This window comes from Rhinolophus hipposideros (assembly GCF_964194185.1).
Source record: "Rhinolophus hipposideros genome assembly, chromosome: X".
Lineage (NCBI taxonomy): Eukaryota > Metazoa > Chordata > Mammalia > Chiroptera > Rhinolophidae > Rhinolophus > Rhinolophus hipposideros.
In genome coordinates, this window is record NC_138046.1 from 27,322,472 (window position 1) to 27,336,759 (window position 14,288).

Consider the following 14,288-nt stretch of genomic DNA (forward strand, 5'->3'; position numbering starts at 1 on the left):
TTTTAAACTGTTTTAATGTATCATTGTATAGAAATAAGTAGAACAATAAATAGAGTTGTTAATTTAACCTTGATTGATGATGTTTATTTTTTTTTCCACAGGGATTCACAAACTGGACTAAGCGAGATTTTAACCAGTTTATTAAAGCTAATGAGAAGTATGGAAGAGATGATATTGATAATATAGCTCGAGAGGTGGAGGGCAAATCCCCTGAGGAGGTCATGGAGTATTCAGGTTTGTATATAACTTCAAACATGTTGTTTAATCGTAATCTTATTCATTTCTATAGTGTCAATTTAATTCTACCATTGTTCAGAGATATTTTATACTTTCATGAATAAAATGTAGGTGAGAGTATAAAATAGAATTGTATTTTGACTAAAAGATCGTAAGATTTATCAGACCGAAGTGACTGTTACTGTCCCTAGTACTTAGCTAATGGAGAAAAGTAAAGCTCTGATGAAACAAGAGTGGCTATTGGATGAACACTGATAAAATAAGTATCCCACTGTGGGGACAGAGTCCCAGAGAGCAGTTTCCAGGCTCTCAGCCTCACATGGAAAGGTGCTGGCTCGGATAGTACATGGTTATCAGCTGTAACTAGTTAGCCATTGGCCACTGATATAACTGCCATGGCTGAGCTAGCAAGTGTGGATTGCAGCTAGCAAGGGGTTGGTTGGCTTGCAGAGAAGCGGACGGCAGATTGTGGATGGTGAGGCTCCTGCTTCCCACCAGCAAGAATATAGTGGTATGAACCCCCCTTCTATGGCTCTGTTGGTATTCCTTTTTGGCCTCACCATATCCTGCATTCTTATGTGGGGAATGGGACCGAAGAGCCTGCATGACACACACTTTCCCACCTCTGGAATTTGGTCCTCTCCTGGGCAAGTTAAGTTTCAGACTTCAGGTTCAGTGGATTGAATTAGTATCTTTCTAGGCCATGCTTGAAGTAGAGAATTCCTCTCAGGCCATTTTAGATCCTCACACAACCTCAGGATTCCAGTCAACTCCAGGCAGGTCAAGTGGATTCCATGAACTCCAGGCAAGCTGCAATAAATCTAAAACTGCTTGAATAAATTTGTTGATAGATCCTAGAAACATATTCCTCTCTTACTCAGCTGTGTCTTTGGTCTTCTTGTTTCTAATTTATTGGGGTGACAATTGTTAGTAAAATTACATAGATATCAAGTGTACAATTCTGTATTATATCATCCATAAATCTCATGGTGTGTTCACCACCCAGAGTCAGTTATCCTTCCATCACCATATATTTTATCCCCCTTACCCTCATCTCCCACCCCAACCCGCCTTGCCCTCTGGTAACCACTAAACTATTGTCTGTGTCTATGAGTTTTTGATTCTCATTTGTTCGTCTTGTTCTCTTGTTGTTTTTGGTTTATATACCACATATCAGTGAAATCATTGGGTTCTCTGCTTTTTCTGTCTGACTTATTTCGCTTAGCATCATACTCTCAAGATCCATCCATGTTGTCACAAATGTACTTATATCATCTTTTCTTACCGCCGAATAGTATTCCATTGTGTATATACACCACAACTTCTTTATCCATTCATCTATCAAAGGACATTTTGGTTGTTTCCATATCTTGGCCAACATAAACAAAGCTGCAATGAACATTGGAGCACACGTGTCTTTATGGATAAATGGTTTCAGATTCTTTGGGTAGATACCCAGGGGAGGGATTGCTGGGTCATATGGTAATTCTATTCGTAATTTTTTGAGGAACCTCCACACTGCCTTCCATGATGGCTGCACCAGTCTGCATTCCCACCAATAGTGTATGAGGGTTCCTTTTTCTCCACAACCTCTCCAACACTTGTTGCTATTTGTCTTGTTGATGATAGCCATTCTACTGGGGGGAGGTGATATCTCATTGTGGTTTTTATTTGCATTTCTCTGATGACTAGTGATGTTGAGCATTTTTTCATATGTCTATTTGCCATTTGTATGTTTTCTTTGGAGAAATGTCTCTTCAGGTCCTCTGCCTATTTTCAATGGGGTTGTTTGTTTTTTGTTGTTGAGTTGCATGAGTTCCTTGTACATTTTGGATATTAGCCCCTTATCGGAAGCACTGTTTGCAAAAATCTTCTCCCATTCAGTTGGTTGCCTCTTTATTTTGTCGATGGTTTCTTTTGCTGTGCAGAAGCTTTTAAGTTTCATATAGTCCCATTCGTTTATTTTAGCTTTTACTTCCATTGCCTTTAGAGTCAAATTCATAAAATGCTCTTTGAACCCAAGGTCCATAATTTTAGTACATATGTTTTCTTCTATGCAGTTTATTGTGTCAGGTCTTATGCTTAAATCTTTGATCCATTTTGAATTAATTTTTCTATATGGTGACAGATAGCAGTCCAGTTTCATTCTTTTCAACATGACTATCCAATTCTCCCAGCACCATTTATTGAAGAGGCTGTTTTTTCTCCATTGTATGTTTTTAGCTTCTTTGTCAAAAATTATCTGTCCATATTTATGTGGTTTTATTTCTGGGTTCTCAGTTCTATTTCATTGGTCTATGTCTGTTTTTCTGCAAATACCATGCTATTTTGATTATTGTAGCCCTGTAGTACAAGCTAAATTCAGGGAGTGTGATACCTCCAGTATTGTTCTTTTTTCTTAAGATTGCTTTGGCTATTCGGGTTCTTTTGTGGGTCCAAACAAATCTGAAGACTTTTTATTCTATTTCTTAAAAAAAAAGTCATTGGGATTTTGATGGGAATTGCACTAAATCTGTATATTGCTTTGGGTAATATGGCCATTTTAGCTATGTTGATTCTTCCAATCCATGAGCATGGAATGTCTTTCCATTTCTTTGTGTCTTCTTCAATTTCTTTTAAAAATGTCTTATAGTTTTCAGCATATAGGTCCTTCACATCCTTGGTTAAATTTATTCCAATGTGTTTCATTCTTTTTGCTGCAATTGCAAAAGGAATTATTTTTTGTATTTCTTTTTCCGAGATTTCATTGTTACTATATAGGAATGCAATGGATTTTTATACATTGATTTTGTATCCAGCAACTTTACTGTATTCGCTGATTGTTTCCAATACCTTCTTGGTTGAGTCTTTAGGGTTTTCTATGTATAGCATCATGTCATCTGCAAAGAGTGACAATTTAGCTTCTTCATTCCCAATTTGGATGCTTTTTGTTTCTTTCTCTTGCCTGATTGCTCGAGCAAGGAAGTCCAACACTATGTTGAAAAGCACAGGTGATAGGGAACAGCCCTGTCGTGTTCCTGAACATAGAGCAAAGGAAGGGCTTCAGTTTTTCACCATGAATCATGAGATTAGCTGAGGGCTTGTCATATATGGCCTTTATTATGTTAAGGTATTTTCCTTCTATACCTATTTTATTAAGTGTCTTAATCATAAATGGATGTTGCATCTTGTGAAATGCATTTTCTGCATCAATTGATAAAATCATATGATTTCTGTCCTTTATTTTGTTTATGTGGTGTATCACATTGATGGATTTGCGATGTTGAACCATCCTTGTGCCCTGGGAATGAAACCTACTTGGTCATAATGAATAATCTTGAATGCATTGTTGTATTCGATTTGCTAGAATTTTGTTTAGGATTTTTGCATCTGTATTCATCAGAGATAGTGGTCTGTAGTTTTCTTTTTTTTGTGTTGTCCTTACCAGGTTTTGGTATCGGGGTAATGTTGACCTCATAAAATGAGTTAGGGAGTACTGTCACTTCTTCAATTTTTTGGAAGAGTTCGAGCAGGATTGGTATTGGATCCTGTTTGAAGGTTTGGTAGAATTCACTAGTGAAGCGATCTGGTCCTGGACTTTTGCTTTTGGGAAGGTTTTGGATGACTGATTCAATTTCTTTATTGGTGATTGGTCTGTTTAGATTTTCCAGTTCTTCATGTTTCAGCCTAGGAAGTCTATATATATGTTTCTAAGAATTTGTCCATTTCTTCTAGGTTATAGAATTTGGTTATAGAAGTTGGTCCTTCATAGTATTCTTGGATGATCCTTTGTATTTCTGTGGCGTCAGTGATAACTTCCCTTTTTTCGTTTCTGATTTTGTTAATTAGTGTCTTCTCTCTTTTTATCTTAGTGAGTCTAGCCAAGGGTTTGTCAATTTTGTTGATCTTTTCAAAAAACAGCTCTTTGCCACATTAATTTTTTCTATTGTTTTTTTGTTCTCTATTTCATTTAGTTCTGCTCTGATTTTTGCTATTTCCTTTCTTCTGCTGACTTTTGTTTTCATTTGTTCATCTTTTTCTAGTTCTTTAAGACGTAATGTGAGGTTCTTTATTTGAGATTTTTCTTGTTTCTCGAGATAGGCCTGTATGATATAAAATTCCCTCTTAAAACTGCTTTTGCTGCATCCCCAAAATTTGGTAGTATGTGTATTCATTGTCATTTGTTTCTATGTATCTTTTGATCTCTCCTCTAATTTCTTCTTTGACCCAGTCTTTTTTTAAAAGTATGTTGTTTAATCTCCCTGTATTTGTGTTTTTTCCTGCTTTCTTTTTACAGTTCATATCCAATTTCAAAGCTTTGTGATCAGAGGATATGCTTGATATGATTTCAGTCTTCTTAAATTGCTGAGGCTGATTTTTTGTCCCAATATATGGTCTATCCTTGAGAATGTTCCATGTACACTAGAAAAAATGTATAGTCTGATGTTTTCAGATGAAGTGCTCTATATATGTCAATTATGTCCATTTCATCTAATGTGTCATTTAGGCCTGTTATTTCGTGATTTATTTTCTGTTTGGATGATCTATCCATAGCTGTCAATGATGTATTTAAGTCCCTCAGTGTAATTGTGTTTTGGTCAATTTCCCTTTAGTTCTGTTAGTAGGTACTTGGTAAATTTCGGTGTTCCCTGATTTGGGGCATAAATATTGATAACTGTTATGTCTTCTTGTTGTATAGTCCTCTTTACCGTTATGAAATGCTCATCTTTGTCTCTTGTTACCTTTTTCACCCTGAAGTCTGTTTCCTGTCATTTTGTCTTCAGCTTTCTGGTATGGCTGTGTTTCCATTGTTTGTTTGCCTTTTTGTTGTTGTGTATTGTTTCTGTGTGGTGGTATTCTATGATGTTTCCCTCTGTTTCTTCTTTTATTACAGTATATATTTCTGTATCTGGATTTTTTTTGAGTGTTTATCCTTAAGTTTATGTAAAAGAAAGTTTGATATTTAGAGTATTCCATTTTCTTCAGCACGCTTGCTTCCTCCATTCCCATATTCCGGTACATGCCTTTACTCTTTCCCTTTTTATGTTTTGGTTGCTACAAATTGTCCCTGTTGATGATGGCCGAATAGCCTCTTTTAGTATATCTTTTTGTACAGGTCGTGTATTAGAAAATTCCCTCAGGTTCTGTATATCTGGAACGGTCTTTATTCCTCCTTCATATCTAAAGGATATCTTTGCTGGTATATTATTCTTGGCTCATAATTTCTGTCTTTAAATAGTTTGAATATTTGGTTCCACTCCTTCCTGGCTTGTATAGTTTCTGCTGAAAAATCTGATGATAATCTGATGGGCTTTCCTTTGTAGCTACCGTCTTGTTTTCCCTGGCTGCCTTGAGGATTCTTTCTTTGTCATTAATTTTAGACAGCTTCAATACAATGTGCTTTGGGGAAGGCCTGTTGGGATTGAGGTAATTAGGTTTTCTATTTGCTTGTTGAGTCGAGGATCCAGTTCTGTCCACAAGTTTGGGAAGTTCTCATCGACAATTTGTTTGAATATATTCTCTGTTCCCTTCTCACTTTCTTCTTCCTCTTGTATGCCCATTATTCTTATATTGCTCTTTCTGGTGGAGTCAGATATTTCTTGCAGAGTTCTTTCGTTTGTTTTAAGTCTCCAGTCTCTTTCTTCTTCGATCCCTGTCATTTCCAGGTTTCTATCTTTGATGTCACCAATTCTTTCCTCCATCTGGTCAACTCTACTACCTAAGTTGGCTATTTCATTCTTAATTTCTTCTATTGATTTCTTAATCTCTCAAAATTCTATTTGGTTCTTTTGTAAAATTTCAGTCTCTTTCATAAAATGCTCATGTTGTTCTTTGATTGTGTTTCTGAGTTCAGTAAACTGCCTTTTTGTGTTTTCTTGCATCTCGTTGTGTTTTTTCAGAACTGCAATCTTGAATTCTCTGTCATTTAAGTCACGTATTTTCATATCTTTAAGTTCCTTTTCTGGAGGATTTTCACTTTCTTTCTGAGCTGTCTAGTTGCCCTGATCATTCCTGGCAGTTACTGATTTATTATTTCTCTTCCTAGACATCTGCAGGAGTGGCTTCTACATCAGGTTGCTAGGAAGAGATCTTTTTTTTTGTTTTCCAGTACTTGTTGGTAGAATGTTTTATTTTCTCTCCGACTGTAGCCTTTTTTCTCTCACACATGGTAGTATTATGTTTTCTCTTCAGTATTCCAGCTTCTCATACATTTGGCGGATTCCCTGGGAGACGGGCTTTTTCTCTGTTAATAGGTCGCGTGGGTCACAGGGCGCAGTGTCTGTGTGGGTATTCGTAGATATTATATAGTTCCAAAGCTCTTCCTGCACCAGATTCAGAGCCCGTATGTTTCAGCAGTCCTGTTTACTCCTGCAGGGATCTGCCCATATAGGTGGGGCCAAGGGCGGAGTGAGTTGTGATAGGTGACCCAGAGCAATGCTGATTACTATCATCACAGGCAGTCCTGCTTTCACAGCTCCCTCCCGTTTGCAAGAAGTATTTGGGCTGCGAATCTGTGTCTGCAGTCCACAGTTGTCAGAACAGCAAATATTCTGTTGTTTTGATCTGACACTGCTACTGTTCCGCTTCTACCTCCTGGCAGGTGGGGGCGGGACGAGCTCTGGGTGGGTAGGGAGCTGGTGGCTAGTTTTAGTGCCTAGGGTTTCTGTTCTCTGCTCGGCAGTGAGGACTTAAACCACCGTTTTCAGCCTTCATCCCTCAGTCTTTTCTCCGAGTTCTCTGCCGTGAGCATTCAGTTCAGCCGTGTTATATGCTGTCCCCTCAGCCCTGTGGGCCGTAAGCAGAGCCTTAGCAGTCCGAGTTCTTCCCTCTACCGCAGCTAAGGTAGTTCCGGGGTGCAGCGATCTTGGAGTACTGAGCTAGGTCTGCATCCTTCACCCGCACAGCTCCATCTCCACACTTCTCCCTTACTTCCTCCTCCCCTCCCCCTGCTTGCGTGATTCTCCCACCTTTAGTTAAATTCAGTAGTGGGCCTGTTTTTCTTGCCTGTCTGCTGTGCAGGGAGTCCTTTGTGGAGTTATAGTTATTGGATGCATTGTAAATTCCAGGGGAGATTTACAGAGGCTCACCTCATGCCATTTTGATCTTGTCTTTGGTGTTGATGAGAACTACATTAGCTGCTAAGGCATATGGAGTTAGTATATGTCACAGCACATCCAACATGGAACAGGAAGTTTCTAACTTTCTGATTGGTTGAACTCTCAAATTTAAATATCAGCTGTTTTGAATCTAGCACATTTTTTGTCAGGGAAACAATGTTGCAAAGTAGGTGTAGGTTTTTATGCTAGCTACTTAAAGCCTATTTATCTTAGCAACTCAAATTCTGTGTTTTTTTGCAATGAAACATAGTAGGGAGGAAAGATTACAATACTATAAAATGTACCAAAGATTAATGCAGTCTAGGAACAGGTCTTAAATTATCTATAGTGTTAGTGCTTGAAGAAATCCAGGTTTAGAGAATACATTTTTTTTTTTTTTGGAAATATGAAGGGGTCTTCTGGTGATTACCAGGGACTTAAAGGTTGATTGCATTTTTTATTTTGTATAATATAAATCAGGTTGATGAATTTCCTTTTCCTTGATACCAACATAACATTACTATTACTCTTAAACTTTATTATGTAAGTTTAGGGCTTTTGGAGGCTTAGCGAAGGAAAAATAGATGAGAAAAAGATTTTAGCAGCAAGATTTGAAATGAGTGTAAAGGATATGTGCAAAGAGATTTTCTGAAATAGAATTTTATTCAACATGGCATCCGTGTGTATGAAATTTCGAGAAAACAAGTGATTCTAAAAGATACCGTGTTAGTTGTTCCCTCAAATTTGACATCAGGCCTGGTGAAATAACTAGCTTAGGACAGCTTTATTGGGGTTTATCCGAGGGTGGGGAGATTGGAGTGGGTTTATGTAATTGATTGCAATAAAAGAAGAAATGTGTGCAGTTGGCTGTTCATGAAAATCTTTTACATAGCAGGTATTGAAATTGTGCTGAATGAATAAGTGAGAGAATGAATAAATGAACACAGGTGCTTATAAAAATCAGAGTGCTAAAATTCCTTTCTCGATAAGCTCTAAAAATGAAAAATTTGAGAATGTAAAGTATATCATTAAGAGGCCTTTCACTGAAGTCCTAAGATGTGACATATTAATGCAGTCAGATTATTTAGCTCATTTATAAATTTTGGGTGACTTGGTGTTTTATTTTTTTATTTATTTATTTTTTTTTAGAAAAGGGCTCTTCCAAGTAAGTTTAAAAAACAAGCTATAGGTTATTGGGCATATTTTAAGATCAGTGAGTGGTTCCAAAAGTGAAGCAACAGTTTCAGTGGAAATTGCTGCTTCACAGAAAGCTTAATATAAAGTTTAATAATCTGTTGATAATGGTTTTGTTTTTGTTTTTGCTTGCTAGGAAGCTATGTTCTCTAAGTCTATATGGCTACCCTCTCTCCTTTCAACTTTATGTGTTCAGTCCCTTCTATACCATGTTTGAATGAAAACATACCTTAAATTAGTATCTGTAGTATCTTTTGAAATCTTAGTCATTTGGGACAGATAATTAAAAATGCCATAGTGTTTCTTGAAAGGAAACTCACTAACCTAAACCTTCTTGTTGAGGTCTTACTTTTAAATGAAAAATTAGGGGTATTAAATAATTGAACCTATTACATACAGATGAATTTGAATCTTAATTTTAAACAGTATAATTTTACTATATCCTCTCCTGTTAATTCTTTATTCTACAGTTCCTTGGACTCATTTGCTTAAGATGATAGTGTTGTAAAGTAATAACTGTTTTTCAGCTGTATTTTGGGAACGTTGCAATGAGTTACAGGACATTGAGAAAATTATGGCCCAAATTGAACGTGGAGAAGCAAGAATTCAACGGAAGATCAGTATCAAGAAAGCCCTGGATGCCAAAGTATTGTATTTCATAATTGTCAAAATATTATTAGATTGTTTTAATTGATATGGTGATTAGCTTTGACTTATCACTGCACATTTAGTTAAAAGTGCTATTTTATTTAAATCTATAGATTGCAAGATACAAGGCTCCATTTCATCAATTACGTATTCAGTATGGAACCAGCAAAGGAAAGAACTATACTGAGGAAGAAGATAGATTCTTGATCTGTATGTTACACAAAATGGGCTTTGATAGAGAAAATGTGTATGAAGAATTAAGACAGTGTGTACGGAATGCTCCTCAGTTTAGATTTGACTGGTTTATCAAGTCTAGAACTGCCATGGTATGTATTCCTTATTTCTTCCAACTTCTTATTTTGAAATTTTCACATATTATGTATTATTCGCTTAGAGTGTAATTGTTAACATTTTGCCACATTGGCTTTCTCCTCCCCACCCACATATGTATATACTTAAACATGCATACATATAATCTATAGATACATGTAGAGTCTGTATGTAGTATTCAGAAATACAGAAACATATCTACATTCAGAAATACGTATATGTATTTTATATTCACAAATATACATATCTATACTTCTGAACCATTTGAAAGTAAGTTTCATACATCATTTGTGTTCACCTGTAAATACCTCAGCATTCATCTCCTAAAAATAAAGACATTTTCCCACAGAACCACAATATCATTATCCTCCCCAAAAATGTTAACATTGATTCAGTAATGTCATCTGGTATGCAGTCAATGTACAAAATTTCCAACTGTCCCAAAAGTGCCGTTCATAGCTGTTTTTTAAATGTGATGGTCCAGTCAAGGTTCACACATTATATTTGGCTGTTGAGTCTCTTTAGTCTTTCAATCAACAACTTTTTTTTCTGTCCCGACCCGCGGGACACTACACGAGGGACCCCGAAGCACCTAGAAGGGAGGAAAATGGGAGACACAAAGACCGGAGACAAGACAGGAGTTCTGATCAAGTCTCTCTTTATTGCAGCTCAATCAGGGGTTATATACATTCTTCTGCTGGGTGGAGGGGCATTAACATAAGAAGGGTTGCCCCAGGCTAGCATCTTAAGCCATCCAGACACCCCCTACAGAAATGTGGGTGTTATCTAAAGACCCAAGTAACTTCCTCTATCTCATGCTTTTCAGTTATGTGATGGTGCCTTATAGGCACCCGCCCCCTACATTTTTCCATAACAATGACTCGTTGCCTTTTAGAATGTTCCACATCCGTTGTTTGCTCATTGTTAGATTTAGGTTAAGCTTTTTACACAAGAATGCAACATTAAGTGATGTGTATTTCTTATTGCCTCACATCAGTGGCACATGATGTCAGGTTGTCACACTTTTGGTTATGCCAAGTTTGATAACTTGGTTAATATGGTGACTAGAGTTGTCCACTTTAAAGTATATTTTCCCCTTTGTAATTAGGCAGGCAGTACTTAAGACTGAAAAACTTAAGGGTTTGTTTTTAATGAGAAATCGCGTCTTTATAAGAATATTGTGAGACAGAGAATAATTAAGTAGAAGAGATAGTTTTATTTTAGCAGTATGTAATTTATAATTCAGTCTGTTACTTTCTTTTTCTTTTGAGATTTTTTTTTGTTCCTGTTAAATTCTAGTGCTGCTTAGCAGTGTTATGATGATATTGAAATAAATGCAATATGCTTTTAATGTTGACATTCATCTTTTGTTAGCAAAGGTAGTTAAAACAAAAATAGATTTATACAGCCTAAAAATTAAAAGTAACTATAAACTAACAATCCAAACATTGGACTTTTTTCTTAAGTAGTTGCTATCTATCGTGAATGTTTTCTTGGCCAAAAGTTCATAAGGGTGCAAAGCAATGTTTAATGTTTTGTTTGACTCGTTTTTATATTTTCAGTTCAAGTTGAATTAAAAAGAAAAGAAAAATCTAAGTTGCTGTATTGAAGGTGCTAATTTTGGCGGATGCTTTGTAAGATCAGATACTCCTTAAAACTTTAACACAAATTTAGAGTTTTGTTACTAGAATGTGTCTATCAAGTTTATGGAATACGTAATGCTGGGAGAGCTAGCACATTCTTTGGATCAAGCCAGGATCCAGAAGGAACTAGAGAAACTGGAATGATGGATCAGTTGAATCTCACAGCATGACATTTTTTTTAAATTAAAGTTTATTGGGGTGACAATTGTTAGTAAAGTTACGTAGATTTCCGGTGTACAATTCTGTAGTATATTATCTATATTTCACACTGTGTGTTCACCACCCAGAGTCAATTCTCTTTTCATCACCATATATTAGACCCCGTTTACCCTCGTCTAGAGTCCCCTTCCCCCCTTACCCTTTGGTAACCCCTAAACTATTGTCTGTGTCTATGAGTTTTTGTTCCTTCATTTGTTTGTCTTGTTCTTTTGTTGTTTTCAGTTTTATATACCACATATCAGCGAAATCACACGATTCTCTACTTTTTATATCTGATTTATTTCGCTTAGCATTATAATCTCGGGAGGAGATGAGGGTAAGGGGGATCAAATATATGGTGATGGAAGGAGAACTGACTCTGGGTGGTGAACACACAATGGGATTTATAGATGATGTAATACAGAATTGTACACCTGAAATTATGTAATTTCATTAACAATTGTCACCCCAATAAATAAATTTTTTTAAAAAGATCCATCCATGTTGTCACAAATGGTACTATTTCATCTTTTCTTATGGCAGAATAGTATTCCATTGTATATATATACCACTTGTTTATCCATTCATCTATTGAAGGACACTTTGGTTGTTTCCCTGTCTTGGTCAGTGTAAATAAAGCTGCAATGAACATTGCAGCACACATATCTTTATGGATAAATGTTTTCAGATTTTTTTTGGTAGATACCCAGGAGAGGAGCGATTGCTGGATCATATGGTAATTCTATTCTTAATTTTTTGAGGAAATTCCACACACAACATTTAATTGAAATTAAATGTTACAGCACAACATTTAATTGAAATTAAAAGTTACAGCACAACATTTAATAGAAATAAATTTAAAGTGCTGTACATGTTCAAAAGAATATTAAGAGGTGCATGTGTTAATAAGATACAGTACAAAGATGAGATAAAAGAATAAAAAAAGATAAGAATTAAGCTGTAGCACGAAATGGATGTAGGGAAGAATTGTTTGACACAGTTCTTTGGAGCATTAACATAGATTATTGAAAAACAATGTAGAATAGCTTTTCTATTAGATTTGAAAATGAGATTCTGTTTTGACTCTCTGAAGGCTTTGGGAGAGAACTGCTTGGCCTTTTAAGGTGCCTTCTAGTTCAGTGCATCTGTGATCATGTTTAACAGAGAACTCCTTTCAAAAACCATGCATTTTTTAAATTGAATTATAACTGACAGAACATTAGTTCAGGTGTACAGCATAATAGTGATTTGGTATTTCTATGCACTGTGAAATGATCCACCACAATAAGTCTAATTACCATCTGTCACCATATAGAGTTACAAAATAAATTTTTTCTTGTAGTTAGAAATTTTAGAATTTACTCTCTTGTCAATTTTCAAGTATGCACTAAATATTATTGACTCTAGTCACCGTGCTGTACATTACATCCCCATTACTTGCTTATGTTATAATTGGAAGTTTGTACCTCTTGCATTTAAAAATTTTAGCCATTTGGAGTTTTATGCGTGTAATGATCTTATTTAGAGCAGCATCAACAACTTGTAAAAGATAAATGACTACCTGCATTTTTGTGTGAATCCTGTTTTAGATCACACATGCCCTTTTATCTGATGGAATGTTTGCTGAATTTTGAGTATTATTTCAGTGATATTTTACTAATTTTTTAAAAGCTTGATAGTTTAATACTGTTTGTAGTTTCTCTAGTCATTAAACAAAAGCAGTGCATTGAAACATTCAAAAGTACAACGAAAATCTTTTATTTGTAATATCAACATGACTGTTGAACTATATAACCTATCTGTTTCCAAGAAAAAAACGCACAAGTATATTATTAACAACCACTAGATGTCTCTGGACTCCTTTGTAAAGAATCTTTGTTTTCCTGTCTTCTTTCTACAAAGCATTTACCTCTTTCTTTACCAAGAGATTTAAATCTTTAAATCTCTAATGTGTGTTTTTCAAAGAGCAGATATTAACTATATAGGTGATTGCAAAACGAAGCCTTCATCTTGTCTTTTGAAAATGAAGACATCTGTGTCCTAATTACCTTCTAGAAGGTGGGATTTCTAAAGAAATTTAAAAATTTATAATAGTTTATTTCAGATTTAAAATTTTAATCTAAAGTTTTTTGTTTGTTAACTTTTCTTTCATGAGGTTTTTATTTTCCTCCTGGTTAGTGGATTATTTTAAATGAATAGAATATTAGTATTCCTAGATGATCTCTTTGCCCCCTCATTTTATATGATTGTTCTTATATAGTGAATCACATTCACAATCTAGGAAGAGAAATTTCCCTCTTGAAAAAGGCAGTTATGATTTCCAAAATTAAAATGTGTTTCACTGAAAACTCACATCTTGGAAATAGAGGATGTAATTCAATTCAGTATTTGAGTGTTACTGTGTTCCAATTAAAATCTTATTAATGTTTAAACTTTAAACTTAGTTTACTAAAGAAGCTATCTTTAAAAACATAATCTTGCTTAAAGATGATGCTCTTCTTTCCCAGAGACAACAATAAACAGTGTGAAATATTTAGAAAAAAAGTAGAAACCTTGGTAATTATATTTTATTCTGAGACCTGAAAGTACTGAATTCATGGCTCCTGATTTAAATAACAGTCTTAAAGTGCTTAAAGGCATGAACCTCTACTTCTAAATATGCCTTACTTTGAAAGCCTGCAGCTAAAGGTTGAAGAGTTCTTTGAGGCTCTTCACCATTTAAAAATTCTTGCTGTGCAAAAGAAGAAAAATGAGCCTTAGTTCCATTTCTTTATGCTAAAAAGATTGTGATTTCTTTCTCTGAGAACTTGTGTGGTCTTTAAGTATGTAATGAGTCTCTATTGAACTACATAAACAAGTAGGAAGGATATGATCAATTTAGATTTTTAAGCTCAGAGCACAGGAATAGTTCTATTTTCCTCCTAAGAAAAATATCTAAAAATGGGGTCTTAGTCTTAGTACA

At 35.4% G+C, this 14,288-nt stretch overlaps 1 protein-coding gene across 8 annotated transcripts in view; it reads left to right on the forward strand.

Annotated features, from left to right (window-relative positions):
* The window catches only part of SMARCA1 (SNF2 related chromatin remodeling ATPase 1), a 99,548-nt gene that overhangs the window by 70,083 nt on the left and 15,177 nt on the right, over positions 1-14,288 (forward strand). For all 8 annotated transcript variants that reach the window (XM_081041957.1, XM_081041958.1, XM_081041962.1 and 5 more), the window contains 3 exons: positions 102-234; positions 9,035-9,153; positions 9,269-9,481. In XM_081041957.1, the coding sequence (XP_080898083.1) occupies positions 102-234; positions 9,035-9,153; positions 9,269-9,481 (465 nt within the window). The remainder of the gene's footprint in view (positions 1-101; positions 235-9,034; positions 9,154-9,268; positions 9,482-14,288) is intronic.